This window comes from Archocentrus centrarchus, chromosome 3 (assembly GCF_007364275.1).
Source record: "Archocentrus centrarchus isolate MPI-CPG fArcCen1 chromosome 3, fArcCen1, whole genome shotgun sequence".
NCBI classification, from domain to species: domain Eukaryota; kingdom Metazoa; phylum Chordata; class Actinopteri; order Cichliformes; family Cichlidae; genus Archocentrus; species Archocentrus centrarchus.
In genome coordinates this window covers 3512990-3540278 of record NC_044348.1, presented here as the reverse complement: position 1 = coordinate 3540278, position 27289 = coordinate 3512990, and the positions used below count along the sequence as shown (strand labels likewise).

The 27289-nt window shown below is 40.5% G+C and overlaps 1 protein-coding gene across 1 annotated transcript; it reads left to right on the top strand.

Annotated features, from left to right (window-relative positions):
• Positions 1-27230, top strand: LOC115778178 (N-acetyllactosaminide alpha-1,3-galactosyltransferase-like). Its single transcript, XM_030726237.1, has 2 exons — positions 1-263; positions 26495-27230. The coding sequence occupies exons 1-2, from the start codon at positions 1-3 to the stop codon at positions 27177-27179; spliced, it is 948 nt and encodes a 315-aa protein (XP_030582097.1). The 3' UTR covers positions 27180-27230.
• Positions 27231-27289: the final 59 nt, after the last annotated feature.

Genomic DNA, 27289 nt, shown 5'->3' with positions numbered 1-27289 from the left:
ATGACAGCTTCCACAGTCAGCCTTGGAGCAGTGCTGTCTCAGGGAGACCCTGGAGAGGAGCATCCCGTTCTATACCTGAGCCGTAAGTTGCTGCCACGTGAAACCAGGTACTCCACTGTAGAGAAGGAAGCCTTAGCTATCAAGTGGGCCCTGGAGAAGCTACGATATTATTTGCTTGGACAAGAGTTTGACCTGGAGACTGATCACCGAGCACTCACATGGATCCATTCCATGAAGGATCACAACAGTCACCTGACCCGGTGGTACCTTTCACTGCAGCCTTTCCGATTTACCATCCAACATCGGCCTGGGTAGTCTAATGTGGTGGCAGATTACCTTTCCAGGTTGCCGCACCTCATCAACCTCCAGGTGGAGGGGGATGATGTGACAGAGCGCCACTGTGGTCACTGATTATGGCCAGTGGACATGAAAGCATCTCCACCGGCATTCACACATTTCACGGTTTATTTACATCGGCAGTGGGAGAACAGCGTTATCTTCGTGGTAGAAAAGTAGAACAGTAAAAACGTCTTCACAATACTGCTGAAAGCCGACAGTGAGTGGCCTTTTGTTTTTGTTTACTTACGGGTCTTCAAGATAGGGTGCGTAGTCTGCCGGGTGCCTCTGTTAGGAGTCGGACGCGCAAGACGAGGCTCAGAGCTTCCGGTGGTTAAATGGTAGGATTGCGCACACATTTTAGGGTCACGTGAACTGCATTATTTTGTTTGTTTGGTTATTTTTACTTTTCTTACAATGAACTTACCTGCTTAACTTACCGGTAAATAGCCATGTCAATGTGTTTTCCTTTGTTTAATTATTTTACATCATAAATGTGAAGACATACCGTCTAGTGGGGAAAAATATCTGAATTAATGCCTAGTGGGGGGAGGGAAGCACGGTGGTGCAGTGGTTAGCACTGCTGCCTCACAGTTAGAATACCATCTGGAAGGCCTGGGTTCGATTCCAGGCCTCTCCCTCTCTCTGTGTGGAGTTTGCATGTTCTCCCCGTGCTTGCGTGGGTTTCCTCCGGGTACTCCGGTTTCCACCCACAGTCCAAAGACATGCACTTACTGGGGTTAGGTTAATTGGCTAATCTAAATTGCCCATAGGTGTGAATGTGAGCATGAATGTGAGTGTGAAAGGTTGTCTGTCACTCCGTGTTGGCCCTGCAACAGGCTGGCGACCTGTTCAGGGTGTACCCTGCCTCTCGCCCTATGACAGCTGGGATAGGATACAGCCCCCCCGCGACCCTTAACAGGATGTGCGGAAGCGAATGGATGGATGCCTAGTGGGAGGGGCAATGGGTTTAAAAGAGGACTCGGTAATGGCAAGAGTCAGTCTGCTGATGGTTGCAGTGAAGGTAACCTGTTTGTTGTAGCACCATAGAGTTGGGAAAAGCTGAGTTCCCAGTAACCTGTAAAATATTTTATTTTTTGTTTTATTGTTTTCTTTGTGTAACCCACATTTAAATAGGGCTTTAATAAAAAAATGCCCTTGACCCTCATAAACTCTAAGAATGCTTTTGGTTTAACAGTTATGTTTTATTTATGGTCGATTATTGTTATAATCAGTAGCTGAAAGAAAAAAGGCATGCATCACTTTAGCCAATGGGCTGCTGCCTAGTGGCACATTGCCCCGCCCACCACTTCCTTCGCGGGGGGCGGAATCATCTGCTGCACATCTGTTGGCCGGGTGGTTTCACAAACGCCTCCTACGAACAGTCACTGGGTAGTATTTACTAGTGATGAGAGTGTGAAACCGAAGCTTCAATACGTGCTTAGAACCCTGGGCTTACAACTCCATAGAACAGGGGTATTCAACTACATTTTTCTATGGGCCAAATTGTCATGAGGCTATTTGCCAGTGGGCCACATATTTCTCGGGACACTTAGTCTTGTGCATACTTATCGGTCCAGTTGTCGTTAAATTTTCTATTTTCGCTGTCCACCTTACGTCTCTTCTCTTTTGAATGTGACATGTTTTCATCAGAAACTGCTGTCTGGCCTCCTGCCAACTCCTCAGCAAGGAAAGTAGCTATTGGATGTCCTAATATTAGCTAGAAGTCGCTATATGACATCCTCACCTAATTTGCATAATTGGTTATTTGCATGTAGTTGCAATCGAGGCTGTAGGAGAGAGGAATAACATCTTTGGAGAGAGAAAAAGTGAAGAAAAAATATGTTTAGAACTACTAGGGCTGGGGAATATGGACCAAAATAATATCTCGATATTTTTTACCTGAACGGTGATATATGAAATATATCTTGATATTTTTTTCTTCCCAAAGGTTATAAACAAAAAGGCACCTCTGAGTCAAAGTTACATGTCCCAAATGTCACACAGACACTTTTATTAACATTCAGCTGTAGATGTACATGAGAAATTGCTCAAAAATAAACCACTGGCATATTTAAATAATAATGCTCCCCAAATAAATTAATGCTTTTTTTCTCCATAACAAAAGACTCGCAGCTGTGCTATTAAAATGTAAACAGAAAAGATACAGAGCGAAAATAGCAAAAGGCTGACTTATTCTTTTAAAAGCCAGTCTGCAGTGAAGTAGACTTCACCAAAGTGCTTCCTCCTGTGTAAGATAAAATATGTAAGCAGACTGAGTGAACAAACTTCCACGCTTCAGTCAGAAGGATTTGTAAATCCATAAATATATATGCTAATGTATCACAGCAAGACTCCCACCCGCTCAATGCGGCGTTGTATCCGCCGGCTGCATCACGAGAACACGATCAGACTCACTTCCACTATTAAGGTCACGTGACTTACGGTACATACCAACAGGTACTCTTGGGGGTCCAGGCGATGCCAAAGCGTCTGAACGGACGCCGTACAAAGGCTGTATGTACACAAAAAAGGCGATAGCGGAGGATTTCAGGTTAACAAAAAGCTCTCCAAAAGTCGCCGACATCACAGGAAAAACTCGCTAAATTTGTCGCTAGTTGCGTTTAGGAAAAAACTCACTTGTGGGGTCTGAAAAGCCACTAGCTCTAGTGACAAAGTTGCCAAGTTGGCAACACAGATAAAATGCCATTCTTCTTCTTTTTCTTCTTGAGTTTAATGGCAGTTGGTAATCTATGGTGCATTACTGCCACCACCTGTAAGGAGTGTGAACTACATGCCGTGCTTACAGTTTAGTCACAGCGTCCTTTAAAATTTTTATTTAATAGAAGTAAATGGGCAGTGCGCCGGTTCAAAATGACTGATGGGCTGGTTCTGGCCCTTGGGCCATCAGTTGAATACCCCTGCCATAGAACCGCTGCTTCGAAGCTTGCTTCAGGATGAAAAAAATCACATGACAAATGACGTCCGAAGCAGCAACTGCTTCGTTCTCGGAATGAATCACTGGACTGGTTCAGGTGATTCGCTGGTTACGAGTGAAGGAGCGAGAGTGAGACAGTCAGCCAGGTTCATACTCACACAGTTTTAGTGTTGTTATAGCCAACAGTTACTGCTGAGTTATGAATTAAAGACAACCACTGCTGGCTCGTCCTTTCAACGTGATGACGGACGCTGTCGTAACACGATTAAGACAAAAGCGGTAGTTACACAAGCACACCCAGTTAATGCCATGTTATCCCAGCACTCTGCTCTATAACACAACACACACATTCATCCATCTTTACTTGTAAATAGAACCTGATATCATATTTGGTCATAACGTGTGTCTCAAACAATGCAAAGATGCTTTAGATCATTCAGGTGTGTGAGCGTGTGCATGCAGGTGTGTAACTGAAAACATTGCACTTTTCCAGGAGAGGACGCTATAATTGAACCTTCGAGTAATTAACTTATTTTCTAAACAATTGTTGAAGTGGTTCAGTGCTTCACAAAAGCTTCATTTTCTCATCACTAGTATTTACTATAATGATGGGAATCCTGGCTCTTTTCAGAGAGCCGGCTCTTTAGGCTCGGCTCCCAAAGAAGAGCCGAGCCTAAAGGCTCTTTTGGCTCCCAAATGGCTCCTTAGATTTTAATTTTTTTTTTAAAAATGCAAAATGAATTACTAAGGTAAAAACATACATTAGGCCTATATCAAACATTTCTTTATATGCTGAACATATAATAGAGTGCTCCAAATACAAATTATAAAACAAAATATTGGGAATCAGAAAAAACAAGGGCCTTTGGGGAGTTGATCCTGTTTCTCCTGCCTGATGACCTGCCCTGTTTTGTTCTTCTAATTACACTGAGGGATGAACAATTCATATACAGTATACCTATGTGGGTTGTTTGTGCAGCCTGCTCGATATTAAATTTTAAATTTGCAGTCTACACTCTATCAGAATAATCCTTTAACGCCAGGCGATCGCTGCTGAATCGCGGGTTTCCTGACCTTACCAGCCGCGAACAGCTGATTAAGACATAGCTTCTCACCACAGAGTCAGCTGGTCAAAGGAACTTGATCAGCTGGCTTTTCACGTAACTCCACGACCATTCGTACTATCAAAAAAATTCAAAACGGTTCCTGAAAGCTCAGAAATTACACTTCACAGTCATGTAGTGGTATTACGGTATTTGTGACCGGAAGTCCGCAAACGTCTGCACTTTTGAAGTACGCAGTGTCTCGTTCGACATGTTTGGAGGTATAAGGTTAAAATGTGTCTAGTTTTTGCTACGCTTTCCGCCACTCATTTTCCTAACCGTTCTCGCGTGTATCCTCTATGTAACGCGCAACTTCATCTGGCTCTTTCCTGTCTCCGAGCGCATTTTGCAGGAGCCCCTCCCTTTCTGGTGTTTGTTTACTCACTGCGCAGTGTGTCCGTGGATTCTCCCCTCCCGCACAGTGTAGACGATCATATGATACCGTTCATCCTAACCAATCACGTGCGGCTTCCACAACAAAAAAAAAAAAAAAAAAAAAAAAAAAAGAAACGAACAAAAATAAAAAATAAACGGCTCATTATCGGGAGCCGGCTCCCGTCGTTCACTTCAAAGAGCCGGATCGTTCGCGACCGACCCATCACTAATTTACTAGTCAGTTCTCTTCTGTTAGTTTATCTCGTGCTAGCACATTCCGAGCCAACACTGCTGCGTCCGTTCTCTCCAGTTTCTCTCTCCTCCTCACGCTTCCTCCTCACACCCAGCCAGTTACAACAGGTAGACACGTACTGACCAGTGTTAATTTTGACAGCAAATTTTGTTTGTTTTAGTCATAGTCTTTTGACAAAAATGTAATTTAGTTTTAGTCATAATTTAGTCATCTGAATAGTTTTAGTTTTAGTCTAGTTTTATTTGACGAAATTATCCTAAGAATATAGTCGACTAAATCTACAGTCGATTTAGTTGACTAAACTATAAAGGGTGTAAAATGTAAATGCTTTTTATTCCGTTCCCTTGAATTAGTCATTATACACACTTACACAAAATTAAACATTTATTAAAAGTTATGGAATATCACTAATAACATTAACATTAGTGTTTCACCTGCTTCCCACACACCTGATCATTAACATCACCTTACTGCGATAATACAAGCGTTTTACAGCAGGACACGCTCTGAAAGGTACAGAGAAGTGTTCAGGACTAAGATTAGGAAAGGCTAATCCACTGCGGTGTGGAGATTTTCTCTAAACACAAACGCTAAACTGGGAAAAACACTTTACCCTGCATGACATTAAAATGCTTACCTTTGCATGGAGATCTGGGTGACTAGTTTGCAGATGTTTAAGATTTGTCGTGTTTTTACCCGAAATAGTCGCCCCACATGGTTTACACATCATTTTGTTTGTCACAGCATCATTAGTTCTATCGGAAGGAAGGACAAATCACTGGCTGGTTTGGTCTTCCCGGGTTTAGAGCAAATTTGTGCATCTGTGCGTTTGATTGGATGTTTTCCTAACTTGCCATATTAACATCTGGGCTACAGTTATATCAAATATCATCATACTACACTAATAATATTCTGTGGACTCACACAACTTGTAATGTAGAAAGATACACAGGTTTATACACCTGATTCTTTTTTAAACAAACTGCTAGCTGAAGTACTGTTTGACACAACATGTTCAACATAATTTAACCAGGAAAACCTGATAATAGGCATAATCCCTGTATTGTTATTCACAATAGTTCATTATTCTAACACATTCATTATACACCTGTGTATAGATTGATTTCAAGTACGTGAAAGTGATTGTATAAACAAAGTAACACAAGCCCATCAGTACAAAATGAATGCATTCTGCAGACTGTCCACGCAATAAACAAAACAAGCCCCTGCATCCTACTCAAAGGATCTCTAAGCTAACATCCCGTATCAACATTAAACATTTCCCAACAAAGGGTTGCAGCAGTAAGTTATCTGGAACACAGTCTTGCGGAACACTCTCTGTACACCATCAGTCTTTAACATGACACACATCTCCCTCTTTCGGCCATGGATCAGCAACAGACATTACTGGTTAGGCAATGACTAGAAAGGTAATCTGTCATTTAAGCAGGCTGTGTGCTTTAAAAACCAATAAATCAAATGGTTTCAGAATAGGACTGACAAAACAGGATCAACAGTAGATTTATGCAGCCAGGTCTCTGAAACAAAAACAAATTCAGGTCTAGAGCATTCAACCCACACTCTGTGTTGGTCCATTTAGGTAGTAGACTTCTTGCATTAATATTCAGAAACCCATACTATTACAAGAGTAATCAAAAGAAAGATCCATTGATGGCAAAGAATTATTTCCCATGACCAAGTTACTACACTGACCGGGGTTAATATGAACATTTCCTGAGAACAATAAAAGTAATAGAGTAAATAAATGACTAAAAATTTTAAAAAAAGTTTCTTAAAAACAACACATTATAAAAGGTAAAGCGGATACTCTAAAAATATCATTCATATTGTGATTATGTAACACAGAACAGTTAAGAAAATAAAAGGTCAGGGCGCCCAGGTAGCTTAGTGATGAAGCCGGCAACCACATGCATGTGGCACAGGTTCGAGTCCCGGTCTGTGGCCAGTTTGTCCACGTGTCTTCCCCTGTAAAAAAAAAAAAAAAACAGTCAAGTGTGTGAGATACCATGATGAGGACAAATTGCTAGATAAAAATTAGCAAGCAAAGCCAACGACAAATAGGGTTGCCACCCGTCCCATAAAATATGGAATCATCCTTTATTTGGCAATTAAATGTTGCGTCCCGTATTAAACCGATACAGGACACAATTTGTTCCGTATTTTCAAAAATATCCAATACTCATCTCTATCACACATACATCAACACTACTGTAAATGTAACAATTAAGCACAGAATAAAATACAAGAAATACTAAGGTCAGCAAAATTGTCGTGGATCCTCTTAGAACCCCCCATCCTGCCACAGACCGGTGTTGCCTGTTGGCGACGTCACACACCCACGCCTTTTAAAAATGCCCGCTACTACACCCGACACTCCACCACATCCCTAGGAACGAAAACGTATGCAAAGATACAGACGTGAGTGGGACGACGCACATCCATGGCTGAAGAGCATCAGTGGAGATGAGTTTAAGGCAACCTGTGTTGGCGAGTATGTTCAGTGCGCAAGGCAGGCTGGCTGTAAAAATTCATAAAACGGGTTAATTCACTGAGAGATTTTGGCACAAATATTGTTTTTTTAATTTAGTGATTTATATGATTTTATGATATGTGGGTTCCCACAAGGTCATTTTTCCCAAAGACAAGCGTCTATAATTTTGATTTGATTAAAAACTGTTTAGTCTTTTTTAAAATATGAAATATCTTGGAAAGATGAGAGAGAAAAAAATCAAAGTCAAAGTCAACAACTTTTAACTTTTTTTTAGCAAAATTTACTATAAATTTGTGGTAACTTAAAGGTTGTCCCAAGTTTTTGTCAACAGATTTTTATAAAAAAATAAATAAATAAAATCAGGCAACTCCATGATTAGTTACATTCCTGAGGGTTTATTGGGTTTTTCCTCTTTAAGGTAAAAATGTCCCCAAGGGTTCACAAAGAGAGTGCCTGCAGCAAGAACAGTTATGTACTTTAAAGCTGCTGCTGTCGGGTCACGACATGGTCACAATTTTAACAAATATGTAAAAAACATGTTTTTTTTATAAAAGTTACAAACTGCAGCTTTAAGAGATAGAATAGAATGCCTTTATTGTCATTATACAATGAGATTGGAGTTACATTAAGTTCTCATCTTATTTAGTTCATTAGTGCACACTCTACACAAACAGATCAGGTTAGGTGGTAGTGCTACTGTCATGTGGTAGATCATACAGTATAGACCATTTTACAGCCTACGTCATCAAAGGATGTGCGCATAATTTGGCAACGGAAGTGAACTGCTACTCCATTCAAATCAATACAAGGAGACTGTGCAGCGTTTAAATGTGATTTAAAAGTGATATCAGCATCAAAATGTCTGGCTGTTGCGTGTTTGGCTGTCAGAATTTCTACTCTACCAAAAGTGGACTGAAGTTGTACCAAATCCCACGAGATCGTGGCTGTTTAAGAGAAAACTTTGGCATCTGTGGTTGCAAGCCATCAAATGTACAGATAAAAATTGGACTGAGGACATGATCAGGACTGAGGAGAGGATCAGGACTGAAGACACGATCAGAAATGCTCGTGTCTGACGCGCCCATTTTATATCTGGTAAAGTTATTTATCATTGTTTATACCAGGATGTCAGGTATCTAACGTAAACAGTATTAGCTGGTAGGCTATTTGGCTTTTAAAATGTAGTGTGGCTGGCTATTTACAGGTGAGGCATCGCTGGACTCAGAGAGTCCTGATTTTTAAATTAACATTTAATCACACTGTTATAGTGGACACACTAACCCACTATGTCTTGCTCGTGGTAAAAATGTGGTCCCCTTGTAATGTAGTCTGGTCAGAGACATGAGATGATGTCACATCAGGTGAGAACTTTATTTTCCGCTGCCATACAATATGCACACACTCAGGCTGACCAGTAGAAATGTGGTTTCTGAAATAGGTATAAAATAGTAACATTAACATATCACTTTAACTAATAAATATCTATTCAGAATGCCTCACAGTCATTCGAAACAAATTATCCTATAACAGTAAGGACAAGTAAGGTGAAACAGCACAGAAACATCAACAAGGGAAAAATCTCTGATTTTAGGGCCAACAGTGCCCTCTACTGGACAGAATAATTCAGTCCAGTGCCGCGCTGACATACGGTTTAACACAGAGCAGCTGTCGGCAGCAACAGGTACAAACATTACACGCTAACTTTGTTCGACACATATTAGCTCAACATAACTACAACATAACTGGTGAAGCAAGGCTAGCACACTCGCTTATATAACAACAACAGAGCCACTTATACGCTAACAGGGATAACTATTATCAAACATGGCTAAATCTATGTGGAACAAAAACAACAAGCACAATGCTCACAAGGTGAACTTACTAGTCCCATGAACGCACACAGGCCAGCTTTAGTCCGATTTTGTCCAAAGTCCGATAACTTGTGTGCAGCTGCTCCATCAGCTCTCCACTGCTACAGTAGGGAGAGAGCAGCTGCGAGCTGTGAGTAACTGATAGATGCATTCCTATTGGTCACTGGGCGAATCATGCTCCCTCCATGCCGCTAATGCATGGTCTGCAGGTGGGCTTTTTATAGATTAAAAAATGCAGTGCCAGTCAAAAGTCTGAGCAGACTTGCATATGAATGGTTGAGTGTGTCTCATAGTGTGACTGGAACAGTATATATTTTTTTCATTGTACATCAATAATATCTGCAGCCGGAAAACTCTAGCTAGAAAAGCAGTTTGACGAAGTACTCACGCAGCCATGCAGGTACAATCCGCTGTGAGGACGTAGTTCTCTGGCTTGTTTACAGTGACCCGAGCCTCATACACAGCGCTCCTGTTTCCTTGTCTTTGACTTGGAAGAACCTCTGCCTTCAAGACACAAAACTCCGAGTCTGTGTCATGATATTTGACGTTTGGTACACGGCCACAAACAACGCAATTATAAGCATCCAGTGACTTACATGTGCTGCAACTTCTCTCCAGTGCATACGCTGGGTTTCTCCACCAAATACACGTATATATCTGCCAACCAGGGTTATTATAGTTAACGAAAACGAACGAAATAACGAAAACTTAAATTGAAAAAACATTGTCGTTAACTGAAATAAATAAAAACTACAATTAAAAGGAAAAAACGATAACTAACTAAAACTGTATTGTGAGTTTAAAAAACTAACTGAAATTATTGTGGATTGATCATTTTTCTGCTCTCCGAGTTTAAGCTGTGTGCGTGCGTGTGCACGAGGAAGCGGCAGAGTCGCTCTGAACCGACCGAGTTCAGAGCGGGTCCACGCTGCCGCAACGCTGTGATGAACCTGTTCAGTCCTTGTGCGTTTCCGTCTACTTTATCAGTGAGAGAATAACAATCAGGAATAATAATCAAAGCATCAGTATAAGGCCTCACAAATGTCAGCAAATTCCTGGAGGGAGACTGCTGTCGGAATGGACGTGAGGAAATGAAGGAAGTGGAAAAACAGGGACAAATATGTTTGCAGCCAAAAAACTGAGCACAAAGAGCGAGGACCAAAAAAAGTCCCAGCTGGCACCGCAGCACACGACCACAAGGTAATTAACACACACAACACACACAGCTACACAAGCATAAATGCGGACATGAGGTCGGACACTTCCGTAGGTTGTGTACAGAGGCTGCAAAGACCCTGCAAGTCTAATCAGAGAGCATCTAACCAAGCTAGCTCCAAAACAGAAGCAGCTTCAGGTGGTGGAGAACATCAGGATGCAGCTGGATTTGACCTTTGACTCCTTCAAAGAGTTTGTTTTTGTCAAACACCACATGTAGGTGTTGTTAATCTACTGCACTGACACTGGTGTTTATTGGGAGTTTATTGTAGAATTTATTGAGTTTGGGAGTTCATGTTTTTCTTTGTTTCTCCCTGTTGATGTTCATGTGTGTCCTAATTATTACACATTTAGCATGTAGTGCTTCTGTCTTGTGAACTGTTGGTTGTTGAATATATTTCTTTATGGTATCTTGAGTTTTTATTACACAATAGTCACTTTTGTGCATTGAAACTTGCACCTGACAAAGTATGAAAATACTAAAACTAATACTGAAACTAACAAAACTAAACTAAAACTAAGCATTAAACCAAAAATAAAAACTAATAAAAAGGAGCAAAAGCACTCTGAAAACTAATTAAAACTAACTGAATTAGAGAAACAAAAGTAAAAACTGAAACTAAACAATAATGTAAAATCCAAAACTATTATAACCCTGCTGCCAACGGATACTGGGCCACTTGCTAACACACTACAGGGATCAGAGTTGGTTGCTGGTGGTCAAAATTATTTTTTGCAGGTAGTTTTCACAATCTTTTGTTGATAATCCCTTCTCATAGATTGAAACGCTATTGAACTCCCCCGTACTTCCGTTTCCAAAATGCGCACGCATCGCTACCTACGTCATCATTGTTTACAAACAGGGTCTATTATCATTTACTAGGCTAATTGTGCAATAACCTTTGTGCAAGTTGTGCTTCATTGCACTTTGTTATATATTTGTCCGTAATGTAGCCTTGCATGTAATGTAGCCTTATTTAACAGCACTTTATATGCAGCAATTTTTCACAATAAAGTCTTCATTGCTAAAAAAGTATTTAATTTTATGTATGACTAATTGCTTTCTTGATCACCCGTTTACAAAAAACACAACATAAAAGTCAGGTGACTTGGGCTATGTTGGTCATGGTCCTGAGAAGCCGTGGCCGGGGTCCCTTATTTTGAGTTGTGAAAGGTGGCAACCCTAACGACAAACATTAAAGTCCCTGTAGACAGCTAATACCTATAACTTTACTGGTCCCATATTATCCAAGGACTAAAGGCTAGTAAGCAGGTCCAATTATAGCCAACAAGGCTGATAGATGAAAGTTAGCAAATAAGGCCAAAGGCTGAAGCCCAACACAGTGTTTTTCAACCTTTTTTGAGCCAAGGTACATTATTTTAATTGAAAAAAATCACAAGGCACACCAACAGCCAAAAATGTTAAAAAATGATACTCTGTAGCCTATATTAACAATATAGTCATTCTTATCAAAGTGTCCTGAATAGGAATCAAATAAACACAAAAAAGAACTTTATCATATAATATACATCTTCTTTCAAATAAAAAGTGCACGTAACATGTCCACTTCAACAACACAGCTTGAACATAACAAATGCCACAACAATGTGGTCTTATAGTAGAAAACTTCAGTGTTTTGCAAACTCTAATTCTGTCCAAAAGCATTCTATTACCAGGAATAACACAACACAACAATACATGAGATAGAGACAAGCTCACAGCTAATGCCAGTTTAATATCATCATGCATAAGTCCCCCGTACAATGTTTTAATAGCTTAAGATTATCATTGTTAAGTAAAATATGTATGCTGTATGTGTGCGTTTCAGATGGCTCTCATGTTGCAAAACTACCGCTGCATACTATTCGGTCTGGGCATTCAACCGGTGCTTTGCATGCCTCCAGTTTCTTCCTGTCGGGTTTTAAAAACGATCGTGGTGAAGGAGTCGCTCTCATGCCTCCGCTAGTGATGATACTCCCTGGCCAATCAGTGGCATGCTGTACTCCGCGTCATATTTTTGCATCGCCTCGGATCGCTTAGAACCTCGGGTGAGTGAGTATGGAAAAAGGACCGGCAAAGTGTACCTGATTCTAATGGAGATGCTGTCAAATCGCGGCGAGTCGTTCCGTATGGAAAAGCGGCTTAATTCTCTTGTCTCTATGTACAATGCAATTCGCTACCTGCTGCTATCTAGTCTAGTGATATGGAAGAGTATTACATGATTATGCTACCAGTCCCTACTACAGCACAGACACTCATGGCATATTAAGTGAAATTGGATAATTTCCCACGGCACACCTGACGATCTCCCACAGCACACTAGTGTGCCGCGGCACAGTGGTTGAAAAACACTGGGCTAACAAACAAGGCAGATGGCTGGAATCCAGCAGACAAGATTAATAACTAAAGTGAGCAAACAAAGCTGACAGCTAAAAGTATGACAGGCAGAAACAGTGCTTGAAACCTCACAAACAGGACTAAAAGGCAAGGTCAAAAGCTGATGTCTAGCAGGAAGGACAAATGTCAGGAGACAAATAGACAGGGCCGATGTCTGAAGGCAGGCAGATGAGGACAACGACTTAAGGGGCAACTGGCAAGTCGATGGCTAAAGGCTAGCTGGCAGGCTGGAGATTGAAGATGATGGTAGCTCTGACATAAGTTGAAACCCAGCAACCAGCACTGCCAATGAGGACTTTGTAGGGAACTATAAACTGATAGCAGACTGATTCCATCTCATTGCAGTTTAATCACTATCTTGATGCACCAAAGTTGCTTTGATGTCAACTGGCTGTGAGTGCTTACAGACCATCTAACATCACATCATGCTCACCACCTTGTGCACAAAATAAATTGTGCATTTTGAGAATAAATTCAAAATTTTGAGAAAAAAGTCGAAATGTGCAGATTAAAGTCATTTCAAGTCAAACAACTGCTACGCCATGTCTGTTATACCCTCCAGAATGTCTTGTATTATGAGTTTGTGAAACTATACTTTAGAAACGGTTTTAGTAATAAGGAAATTTCTCTTTTAGTACATAAACACTATGTAGTGATAAGTATGAGGACGTTAAGGAGAGAGTGCAGAAAGCTACATCTGCTCAGAAGGAAAAACCACACAAAGTGGCACTGGTTAGATGCAAGGATGCACCTTTGTACAGTACAGAGGGGACATGTAGAACCACAAGACACAATAACACAGCTGATCAAGTTGTTTCTACCCAAGGCGTTTTGTAGAGTATAGCAGCTGTGGCCGTTATTTGACTTGAAATGACGACTTTGACGATTTTGACTTTATTCTCAAAATGCTCAAAATTATTTATTTTTGTTTCTCAATGTGGCCCTCACACTCCTTCATATACTAGCAAGCTAAATATTTCAGTAGCACAAAAATAATTTAGTAACGCACAGAAGTGCAAAGTTTGATATGTTTTATTGGTCGAAAACATTTAATAATGGTCAAAAATGCATTTATGTAGGCTGACTGGCAACAGAACTGGTTCTTTAATTTAAACAGTGTTCTGACATGAAAGAATCCTCACAGATAATGTAATGAACAAATTATTCACTTTTTAATATCAGCCTTAAGTTTAAAAACAGCTAATAAAATATGCTTATTCAGTTTGAAACTCTAATCTAATAAATCAAAATAAATATCAATAAAAATAATAACCAAAAGAAATAAATAAAAGTGATACCTCTCACATTTAATACACAAGCTGTGTGCCTCTTTACACCCCTGCATTTAGCCAAACAGGTACACAAAAGGTTAAAACAATGGCCATTTTTTTTCTTCTTCCTCTTTCTCTTTCTCTCTCCCTTTCTCTTTTCTTTATTTTCTCTTTTTTTTTCCTAAGCCTGTCAGCTCCAGCACAATTTGTCACATAGCATGTTAAAAATAATTCAAATAAAATAAAGGGTCACACACTAAAAACACGAGCCTATAGAGAACCTATAGAGCTCATCTTGAAATAGCAAATATGTTTGGCACAGCAATGCATTCAGATCACAGTTCTGTTTGCAAGATCTGCCAAACATTGGCCTAAGCAAAAGAGCCAAAATGATTTTTCCGCCTCTTATTTGAAATTCATTGCAAATTGAATTTTTCTTGTCCTGTAAGTAAACTTTATCCTATGTATGAAAGTAAACTGACAAACAAGCCATATTCATGGTAACATTCCCGACAGACCGTTTTACCTCATTCAAAGAGTTTCTGACTCCTGCCGCTGTCTCCGGCTCCCAAACACTCGGAGCCGTTCAGAGGGGGGCGGGGGGAGCGCAGTGGCATGACGCTATGTAGCGCCTTCAAAATAAAAGAATGCTTGCTAAAAAATTTTTGTAATTTTTGGGTGGGAGAAATGCGCCTGTCTTCGATATTCGGGGGGACACGTCCTCCCCGTCCCCCCCGGTTCCTACGCCTATGGTTAGCACTATTAGCTGGGGGTTTCTGCCATAAAGCAGCTAATATGGGACACAGCCTGTTGCTTCAATACAGTTATACACATGCAACATTTTGGGTTTTCGGGGGCTTCTGGTGTGATGGCGTAGAAAGGAAGACGTGTCTGGTGATCGCTTCTCAAAATAATTATAAATACCCCATTATAACCTCGAAAAACCTAAGGATAAGTACTTTATTAACACAAAGAAGGGGTGAAGAAGAGCACAAGTGGCCAAGAAAACGCAACAATGCCAAAAATCACAAGATAAGAACATCCCGTCGACAAAAGTTAGCAACGCAGCAGGACTAGCAACAGCCAACCCTGGAGCTAGAGTGACAACGAGTGACCTGATAAAAGCTATTGGAGACAACGGTAATCTAAGGAAAGATATTAATACGTTACGCCAGGAAATGAGCAACAAACTCGACAACTTCACCAAAGAGATGCAAGTTTTGACAGAAAGAATGGATGAGCTGGAGACCCGCATGGGACATGCTGAAGACGTAACAAGCGAGTTGGCTGAAGCGTTAATCACGAGCATTGAACGACAAAAGTCCATTTCAAACAAACTGACTGATCTTGAATCCAGGTCCAGAAGGAACAATATTCGACTGAGGAAGGGAAGTCAGTGACTCAATTCATCGTGAACCTTCTTAAGCAGGAACTCCCATTACCGGCTGACTTAGATCTGAAAATCCAGCGGGCTCACCATGCACCGGCAGCGAAACCCTCACCAGGAGCACCCCCAAGACCAATAGTGGTAAACATTCAGGAATTTACGACAAAAAAAATGGTTCCGAAGGAAGCTTGGAAAAGAGGGCGGATCAAGTTGAACAACCAGAACATTTATTTTGATTACGACTATGCCACTGAGATCATCAAAAAACACAGAGTATCAAATGGTAAAGAAATGCTTAAAGCAGCCATCACCAATAGGCGGACCTCGGTCCGGATCCGGACCGAAATGATGTCTCAAGCGGACCCGACCCTAATACCAAAACAGAAATAACCACTTAATTAAAATCTTGTTGAGCGCTTTCTGGTTTACCAGCGCAGCTTTTACAGTCCTTACGGTAGTAGTGAAGCATCCAAGGAAACCCGCAGACCAATTGCATGCGAGTTTGGCTATACCACGTGATACCACCAAGCTGGTTCCTGCCGGCTGGTAAACTTTGTAACAAACAGGGTTATTATAGTTAACGAAAACGAACTAAATAATGAAAACTGAAACTGAAAAAAATATTTTCATTAACTGAAATAAATAAAATCTGTAATTAAAAGCAAAAAACAGTATTGTGAGTTTACAAGACTAACTAAAACTAACAGAAATTATAGATAAAATGACCTTTGTTTTCATAATTTTATTAAAAAAAAAACCCTTGTGGATTGATATGAAATCATTTTTCCCGCTCTAACAGTTTAAGCTGGGAGCGCCATTGGGCAACTGTGTGCATGCTCACCGCATCGGTCTGCAAAGTAATGGCAGCGGTCTGCCGGGTGCGCCTCTGGAGAAATCAAACTACATGTTGGGTCCAAACAGCCCAGAAGGTTGTGATTTACCTGTTCAGTCCTTGTGCGTTTCTGGCTACTTTTTGCTGCAGTGTTTGAATTCATCAGTGAGAGAATAACAATCAGGAATAATAATCAAAGCATCAATATAAGGACTCACAAATGTCAGCAGATTCCTGGAGGGAGACTGCTGGAACTATCGGAATGGATGTGAGGAAATGAAGAAAGTGAAAAAACAGGGACAAATATGTTTGCAGCCAAGAAACTGAGCACAAAGAGCGAGGACCATAAAAGTCCCAGCCGGCACCGCATATAAAACACCAGCACTTTACCGCAAGGTAATTAACAAACACTATCCACCTACACAAGGTAAATGGTTGGCCACTTAAGTCGGTTGTTTACAGAGGCCGCAAAGCTAGCTCTCCGAGCAGCTCCAAAACAGAAGCAGCTTCATGTGGTGAGAACATCAGGATGCAGCTGGATTTGAGCTTTGATTCCTTCAAAGAGTTCAGTTTGTTTTTGTCCAGCATTCGCTGTGTTCTGATGTTTTACACCACGTGTTCTGCACTGACGCTGAAGTTTGTTGGAGAGTTTATTCAGTTTTGGAGTTCATGTTTTTCTTTATGTTTCTCCTTGTTGATGTTCATGTGTTTCCTTAATATTACACACATTAAACACGTAATGCTGCTATTTTGTGAACAGTTGGTTGTTGAATGCAATTTTTTAAACGGTATCTTTTGTCGAGTTATTATTACACAATAGTCACTCTTGCACCTGACAAAGTATGAAAAACTAAAACTAACAAAAACTAAGCATGAAACCAAATATAAAAACTAATGCTCTGAAAACTAACAAAACTTTTTTTTATATATATATATATATATATATATATATATATATATATATATATATATATATATATATATATATATATATATATATATATATATATCACATTAAATAGTTCGACTTCCGGACCTTGGCCTCATGAAATTTTGTCTGACTGGACCTCTTTAAATTTTATTTGAATACCCCTGGCTTAAAGGATAATGACATAAGATTTCAAACACCCTACACAAACATACGCATACACTGGGAGAACGGAGTCCGCACATACAGCAGTGCGCACGAAGCTGGACTCGAGTTATGGAAACGGAGGCTGAAAGTGGAGATGCAAACGATGAGGGTGGAAGAGAACGACTCGGAAACCCAACTACAGGAGATCCTGGGATGGAAACGGAGGTCTCAACACCAGCGACCACACGCTATCTCAACAGCACAAAGAGCAAGGGAGAAACTGATAGAGTTTTAGTCTGGGCACAAACAATGCAAAGGCCACACCGAAACACAAGGTAGCCAGAAGATGAAGGGGAAACGTTGGAAACTTAGGAAAGAGGCAGCTTTTTTTTCTTTCCAAAACCTTCATAGGGCCCTCTCCACGCGAGAGACACCTTTCTAGACCTACCAATGGAGCACAGGGGGGAGCTTTTCCTCTCCCCACCAGATGGAAGTCTCAGTATTGTTGTTTTTGTTTTGTTTTTTGTGTGTGTGTTTGTTATAACGTACTAGTGGGATTTATGTCCTTCTATTTGAATAGGAAAAATGAGTGGGTTATCTAATTTGTAAGTCCTATCAATAAATGTGAATGTCTTGGTAACCCAATATAAAGAAGCAGAATATTGTCAAAGCTCATACGGGAGAAGGTACTTATGCAAGAAACCAGGGTTATTATAGTTAACGAAAACGAACGAAATAACGAAAACTGAAATTGAAAAAACATTGTCGTTAACTGAAATAAATAAAAACTATAATTAAAAGGAAAAAACGATAACTAATTAAAACTGAATTGTGAGTTTACAAAACTAACTGAAATTATTGATAAACTGACTTTCATTTACTTTTTTTTTTTTAAGCCTTGTGGATTAATATGAAGAAAGTGAAAAAAAAAAAAAACAACAACAACAGGGACAAATATGTTTGCAGCCAAAAAACTGAGCACAAAGAGTGAGGACCAAAAAGAAGTCCCAGCCAGCGCTGCATATAAAACACCTGCACACGACCACAAGGTAATTAACACACACAATCCAGCTACACAAGCATAAATGTGGACATGAGGTCAGCAACCTCCGTAGGTTATGTACAGAGGTCCCAAAGACCCTGCAAGTTTAATTAGCAACCATCTAACCAAGCTAGCTCCAAAACAGAAGCAGCTTCAGGTGGTGAGAACATCAGGATGCAGCTGGATTTGACCTTTGACTCCTTCAAAGAGTTTGTTTTTGTCAAACACCACATGTAGGTGTTGTTAATCTACTGCACTGATGCTGAACTTTATTGTGGAGTTTATTGTAGAATTTATTGAGTTTGGGAATTCATGTTTTTCTTTGTTTCTCCCTGTTGATGTTCATGTGTGTCCTTAATATTACACAAATTTAGCATGTCTTGTGAACAGTTGGTTATTGAATATATTTCTTCAAACAGTATCTTTTGTCAAGTTTTCATTACACAATAGTCACTTATGCGCCTTGAATCTTGCACCTGATTAGGTATGAAAATACTAAAACTAATACTGAAACTAACTGAAACTAACTAAAACTAAGCATGAAACCAAAAATAAAAACTAATAAAAATGAGAAAAACCACTCTGAAAACTAATTAAAACGAACTGAATTAGAGAAAAAAAATTAAAAACTAACTAAAACTAAACTATAATGTAAAATCCAAAACTATTATAACCCTGCAAGAAACCCATATGTCCAAAAGCAAGCATGAAAATTTTAAAAGACTTGGTTATCTAAATTCAGCACCTATAAAAATGCCAGGAGAAGAGTAATTACTCTAATTTCAAACTTTGTTAACTTCGAATTGATTGAGGAGGATAGGGACAAGGAGGGCAGATATATAGTAGTGAAAGGGAGGGTAGATAATAATATTGTGACATTAGTTAACATCTATGCAGCTCCAGAAGGCAATCCCAAATTTTTTAAATTAATATTTGAAAAGATAAATTGTATGAGCGAGGGGATACTGATTTGTGGGGGCGATTGGAACACAATTTTGAACTATACAAAAGACACAACAAGTATTAAAAAATATAAAAATTATAACTCTAGGGAACATAATAACCTAATTAAGGACGCAGGCCTGTGTGATGTATGGAGAGATCTCCACCCAACAGAAAGAGACTACACTCATTATTCAGGAGCACATAAAGTACACTCCAGAATAGATTTTTTCTTAATGAATACCATAGATCACCACAGAGTGAGAGACTGCAATATAGGAATGGCAGACTTATCAGAACATCATAGACTTGACCATAAATCTAGATAATCATGTTGTATCGTGTTTTTTGCTTGTGAAGGAATGAGTCAGAAACACTTAAGTCATCATGCAAAAGAATTTATATATATACTGAAAGAATCAGAAAAATCATGTGTACATGGATCTTCTCAGCTTGGAAAATCGCAGTCTGCAAGCAGTTACCTGCAACCAACCTTACTGAGAAGAGTCCTTCCTCTAAGCCAGTGGTTCTCAAATAGTGGGGCCCCCCAAAGGGGGCGCGGTGCGATACCTGGGGGGGCGCGTGTGACCCTGGGGAACAGGCTTTTTTTGGGGGGGGCCGTACTAGTATAAAGTGTAATTGCGCATCCACTACAGTAGGCGGCAGTGGCGCTGTCATTGTTACTTCTGTCACGTTTGCGACAGTGCAACATTTTACGACTTACAAGACAACAGGTTTGCCTTGGTTAGCAGTGTTGAGTCAACAGAAAGCTCCGACTGCGTTCTGCCTATAGCCTCCGTTATTCAACATAACAACCCCCAACATGAAAAAGTTTTTAACAGGGATGAAAAGAAAAGCGGAGAGAGACAAAGATAATGAGACAAAAGAAAGTCACCCGAAAGCTAAGACGAGGAAATACGACGAAGCGTATTTAGCGCTTGGCTTCACTGTCACTACAGTTGGAGAAGAGGAAAGACCGGTGTGTTTGCTGTGTCTAGTTGGTCAAACATGTTTACAGTTTAAACAAGGATTTATTTATTTTTAATTTCAGGCAATGATGCACTTAAAATCTTTTCTGTTGCAGACACGATTTAATAAAGTTATTCTTTGTAAGTTTGACCATATGTCTTTCTTTTTTCTTTAATGTTAATAAGGATAAAATGTTATGCAGAGATGGATAGTCACAGTGGGGAGTGGGGGGGCGCGAATAGTTTTCTTCTTGCTAGGGGGGGCGTAACAGAAAATAATTGAGAAGCACTGCTCTAAGCTAACCTAACTTTTTTTTCACTGCTACTCACAACCCTATTGGTTCAAAAAGGTGGGGTCGGGCCATGGTTTAAACTTGGCCCTCCCCTTTGTTGGTGGGCACGCTGGTCCCAGCCTCTTGGCACATCCAGTCAGCGGCCCAGGAACCCTAAACAGGAAGGAAAACACCTACAGAGCAGACCACGCTCCTAAGGAGATGTGGCTATTTTCATTCCCTGAAGCAGTGGGGGGGTGACGTTTTTACTGTTCACGTTTCACTTTAATGCGTGCAGTGTTTTAGCAACATTATCAAGAACGTACATACAAAACATATTTCCCGAGTCATGACAGCCAAACAACAAGATTAGTACATCATTGAAGTTTGAATTCATCAAGGTTCTTGTACAAGACATTTTCTCCCAAAGCCGTGACCGTTGAGCACCCTGATTAATGCTTTATACAGCTGCAGAAAACACAGAGAACACCCTGACCTCTGGTTTCACATTTTATCTGCTCTGTGTCTCTATCTAATTTGAATTCTTTACCCCACTGCGGAAGACATTATATATCTGCAAGATCCTAATACATTTCCTAAACTCCTAAAAATCTTGCAGGATTTCAGAGGAAAATCGGGATACAAATTAAATATAACAAAGACCCAATTACTCTGTTTGAATTATGAACCTGACAATCTAATACGACATAAATACACACTTAACTGGTGTGCAAATAAGCTCAAATATCTGGGGGTATATTTAACAAAACAACTAAATATACTCTATATGAAACTAATTACAGCGGAGTTAACCACACAATACAGAAAGACCTGACAAGATGGTCAACACTAGTGATGGATCTAAGCTTAAGAACATAGGTGATAAAGATGAACCTTCTACCAAGATTAAATGATTTATTGCTTTCATTACAAGTAGACATCCCAGAGTCTTAGTTCTTAAAATGGGATAGACAAATTTCCAATTTCATCTGGAAGAAAACAAAACCTAGAATAAAATTAAAAACCCTCCAACTAGAGAAGGGGAGAGGAGGTCTAGCTCTCCCAAATATTAAAGACTACTTCTTAGCGGCTCAGTTGAGATACATTGTTTATTGGTGTTCCTCAGAATATCATGCTAAATGGAAATGTATAGAACTGAGTTAAAGCATGTGCCAACCACAGATGAGACTAAGAGAGAAAACCAAACCTCATCCTTTGGAACAGAATAACATTGTGGATTTCACAGTTAGGTGGGATATAGTGCATAAATATAAAATGGAAGGAGACTGTAAAATACTGATATGGCCATCACAATCCAAAAAATTTAGAGCAAGTCAGACAGACAGTACATTTACGAAATGGAGAGACAGGGGAATTACAGCTGTATGCACCCTAATGGAGGGAAAAAAAATTTAAACTTTTGAAAGGCCCAAAGAAGAATTTGAATTGGATAATTCCGATTCAGATACCTGCAAGTAAGGCATTTTACGATTTAGAGATTAGAAAATACCTCTCATGGGCGTTGATAGAAATGTTGATCGATGCCTATAAAAAATTACCCTCAAAAATTGTATCTAAACTGTACAAATGTTTACAAAAACGAAATGGAGATTCATTGTATATAAAACAAAAGTGGGAATCAGAATTAAACATTGTATTGTCAGAGGATGACTGGCACTCGATTTGCCTACTACAGCACACCTCCACTAGCTCCAGGAACTGGAGAGAATTCATCTGGAAAAATCTGTCAAGGTTTTTTTTTAATCACACCTCAAAATAAAAGCAAGTATTTTAAAACCCCACAACAGTGTTGGAGGCTCTGTGGTCAAATTGGTGCCAACCACTCTGGACATGTGTAAAATTTCGCCCATTTTGGGACTCTATTGTTACGACATTTGAGCAGGTTCTGAGATATAAGATTCCTAATCAACCCCAGATTTTATATTTAGGTTTGTTACCTGATAATGTGATTAGAGTGGAGGATCTATATCTGTTTAAGGTGATGATACTGGCATGCAAGAAAGTCATAACAAGGAACTGGCTGAGCAGTGATACCCCAAAACAGAATCAATGGAGGGACATTATGGAGGAAATATACGAGATGGAAAAAATGACGTTCAGCCTGAGACTGAAAGTGAACCAGTTTGAAAAATAATGGAAGAAATGGATCTTTTTCACCACTCATTCAACTACCCTGATAGACAACCCAGATATTGTTGCATATTAGTAACCCACTAATTGTTCTGTTGTATTACCGTTGAGCTATCCAATGTTGTTTTAAAATGCATAAATAAAAATTATATTAAAAAAAAATTGGGGGTTTTCCAGTCTGACTTGGTTTTCTCCATGAAGTTCCTAAGCATGAAAAGGAGTATTCAATTAAATGTCTCGAAATGACCATTTCGGGCTGCATGATAAGGCCTTGTGCTGTTTCTTCTCTATGCTGTCTCATTTCATCATGGAGCTCCTTTTGGTCACTTGGTATCAGGTAAAATCTGTTAGCTCTATTAGCTGGGGGTTTCTGCCATAAAACAGCTAATATGGGACACAGCCTGTTGCTTCAATACAGTTATACACATGCAAAATTTTGTTTTTTCCAGTTGGTTTTCTCCATGAAGTTCCTAAGCATGGAAAGGAGTATTCAATTAAATGTGCTGTCTCTTCTCTATGATGTCGCATTTCATCATGGAGCTTCTTTTATATTAACTGACAATATGTTATGGGGAACACTATAAGCTTGTGAGAGTTGACTTTATTCCCAGCTCCATGAGTGACCAACTTATCATGGTGCAGGGTTATGCGTGCCTAGGCATTGTAGGGGTTGGGTGTATTGTCTGTTGGGCAGCAGCCAAGGGTGGAGGACCTGACAGACCAATCCCCGGCCATCAAGACTGGCTATTGGGACATGGAATGTCACCTTTCTGGTAGCAAAGGTGCCTGGGCTAGTGTATGAGGTTGAGTGATAATGGCTAGATATAGTTGGGTGCACCTCAACGCATGGCTTGCGCTCTGGAACCATTCTCCTGGAGAGGGGTTGAACTCTGTTACACTCTGGAGTTGTCCTTGGTGAGAAGCATTGAGCTGTGAAGGGTATTCTTGTGTCCCCTTGGCTTGTTGCCTGTTCTTTGGAATTTTTACCGGTGGATGAGAGGGTTGCTTCCCTGTGCCTTTGGGGTAGGGAACAGACCCTGTTTGCACTTATGCGCTAAATGACAGATCATTTAGCACCTTTCTTGGAATCATTGGACGCGGTGCTTCAGGGTGCTTGATCTGTGACTCCATTATTCCACTCAGAGACTTCAATGCTCACGTGGGCAATAACAGTGATACCTGGAAGGGAGTGATTGGGAGGAATGGCCTGCCTGATCTAAACCTATGTGGTATTTTGTTGTTGGACTTCTGTGTAAACCACAGTTTGTCCATAACAAATACCATGTTTGAACATAAGGATTATCCATAATTGCACATGGCACCAGGACACCCTAGGCCGCAGCTCGATGATCTATTTTGTAATCATGTCATCAGATCTGCGGTCATATATTCTGGACACTTGGCTGAAGAGAGTAGCTGAGCTGTCAACTGATCACCACCTGGTCGTGACTTGAATCAAGTAATGGGGGGTGTGGATGCTGGACAGACCTGGCACACCTAAACGTATAGTGAGGGAGTGCTAGGAACACATGGCAAGGTCGCATGGATATCTTGGACGGTGCCACTGAATTGGCAGACAGGGTGGTGGTCCCATCTTTAAGAAGGGGGTTCACTATCCTCAGCCTCCCCGGTAAAGTCTATGCTAGGGTGCTGGAATGTAGGGTTTGTCTGTTAGTTGGACGTCAGATTCAAGAGGAACAGTATAGTTTTTATGCTGGTCATAGAATGCTGAACCAGCTCTTTATCCTCTCCAGGATATTCAACTGTGTGTTTGGGAATTTGCCCATCCAGTTTACATGTGTTTTGTGGACTTGGAGAAAGCATTCATCCATGTCCCTTGGGGGACGCTGTGGGGGTGCTGGGTGTATGGGTGTGGTTGACTGGATGGTTGATGCGGGCCATTCAGCCCCTATACAACCGCAGCGAGAGCTTGGTTTGTATTGCTGGCAATAAGTCAGACTCCTTTTCTGTGGATGTTGGACTTCATAATTTTTTTGAACAGAATTTCTAGATATAGCCAAGTGACACAAGGCAAGTATCTTGTTCACGAGTGATGGGAGAAGGGAGCGGGAGAGTGACCAATGGATTGGAGCTGTGTTTGCAGTGATGCGGACACTGCACTGATGTGTTGAGGTGAAGAGGAAGCTGAGCGTGAAAGCAATGCTGTTGATTTACTGGTCAATCTAGGTCCCTACCCTCACTTGTTCAGTTCAATTTTATTTATATACCACCAAATCACAACAAACAGTCACTTCATGGCACTTTGTATTGTGGTCACACGCATTCACCCACCCAAATACACCTACGAGGACTGTGACAAATGCACAAAGATACACATTCATCCACATCTATCCACCCTCTGAAGCCAGGGCAAGTAGACACCCCACCCGGGCCAACAGCGACCCCACGATGCTGCCAGTCCGGCACCCAAAGCACCACCCGACTCCCACCCCGGGCGAGGTGCAGGAAACCTGGGTGTGGGATGGCCCACCCCACCCCACCCAAATTATAAATGTTGAAGTGTATGGCTTCATGTTGTTGGACTTCTGTGTAAACCACAGTTTGTCCATAACAAATACCATGTTAAAACATAAGGATTGTCCATAAGTGCACATGGCACCAGGACACCCTAGGCCCCAGGTTGATGATCTATTTTGTAATCATGTCATCAGATATGCGGCTGTGTATTTTGGACACTTGGGTGTAGAGAGGAGCTGAGCTGTCAACTGATCACCACCTGGTGGTGATCAGTGACTAGGTGACTAGACCAAGTTTGGATTGCTGCTGTACACAACACTCAATTATAAAATGGCAAAAACACAACAAAATATCGACTGGGAATTGTGCAACTCGAAGTACGCCGAGTGTTGTTCATCCATAGTGCGCATGTGCGAGTGCCTCAAGTGCTTCCAAAAAGCATCGTATTCATCCGTTTACACGGAGACGGAGGCCGGAGCAGAAACGCTCCACTCTAGAGCATGTTTCCAAAATGTATCGTTTTCACTCTGTTCTTGTGTAAACGGGAGACCAAAATGCATCAAAATGCATCAACTGTATAAACGGTGCCACAGTAACTGTTCCACTGGTGTTTCCATCATAAAGATGGTCTCAATTGCACTTGGTGTGGCTCTTCAACAAAAAAAATATGTTGAACAAATCTAAGATTTATACTTTTATTAAGAAAATATTACTTTTTTCATAGAAATTAACATACAAGTAAAACTAGTTTTGGCTTCACTTTGATGCTTAGGTTGTACCAGAATAGCTTTATTTATTTTTCATTACAAAGGTTTAATCTTTGATATACTGCAGGTCACTTACTGTACTTTGTAATACAGACTGATGTGAATAGGATTTATGCAGTTATATATCTTTCAGGGATGCATATGTGGGCTTTAAGGTTTGCAAATGAACTCTGGCACAGATTAAAAGTAAAAACTTATGGTTTATCAAAGGTTGTGAAAATAAAAGTAAAAAGAACAGAGGGTAATTATTGATTTGTCTTGTAATGTAACTAACAGTTCAATTGTTCTTCTCTGTGTCTCTCATTAAGGTACCTGGATGCCTATCTCAAGACCTTCCTCACCTCAGCAGAACAACATTTCATGTTGGGGTTACCAGTAACTTATTATGTGTTTACAGATTTACCAGATAAAGTGCCAAATATCACACTTGCTTCTCAGCGAAACATGAAGGTTATCCAGGTGGAAAAGTACAACAGGTGGCAGGACATCTCTATGATGCGAATGAAGATGATATCAGACGCAATAGAGTCAGAGATCCGCCACAGCTTTCCTTATGTCTTCTGTTTTGATGTGGATCAGGAGTTTAAAGGGAGATTTGGATCTGAGGCTCTGGGTGATTCTGTGGCATTGCTCCATGCCCACTATTATAAATTGCCAAAGCACAGGTTTACCTATGACAGAAACCCTAAATCTAAAGCCTTCATGGAGGATGGAGATTCCTACTACCATGCTGCTATCTTTGGAGGGTTGTGGCAAAATGTAAAGCATCTGGTAGATTACTGTTATCTGAGCATCATGGAGGATAAAATAAATGATGTGGAAGCTAAGTGGCATGATGAGAGCCATCTAAACAAATACTATTGGATTCATAAACCAAGCAGGCTGCTCTCTCCAGAGTACTGCTGGGACCAGAGCATTGGTGACAAAAGTGATATACTTGTCACCCGCCTAGTCTGGGCACCAAAGCATTATAACACACTTCGTACTGGGTAGAGTGGCCAGTAAATCAAAATTGGAATCATTTTGTGAGAAAAGTGCAAGCTTGTTGTTGATTTATATTGGTGTGTGTGTGTGTGTGTGGGGGGGGGGGGGGGGGGGGGGGT

What these genes read in the sequence shown, in the direction of transcription:
- LOC115778178 (XM_030726237.1), top strand. Translation starts at nt 1, where the DNA reads ATGACAGCTTCCACAGTCAGCCTTGGAGCAGTGCTGTCTCAGGGAGAC. An exon ending in AACAGTCACCTGACCCGGTG is followed by an intron (nt 264 to 26,494) that starts GTACCTTTCACT and finishes TCTCTCATTAAG; the next exon opens with GTACCTGGATGCCTATCTCA.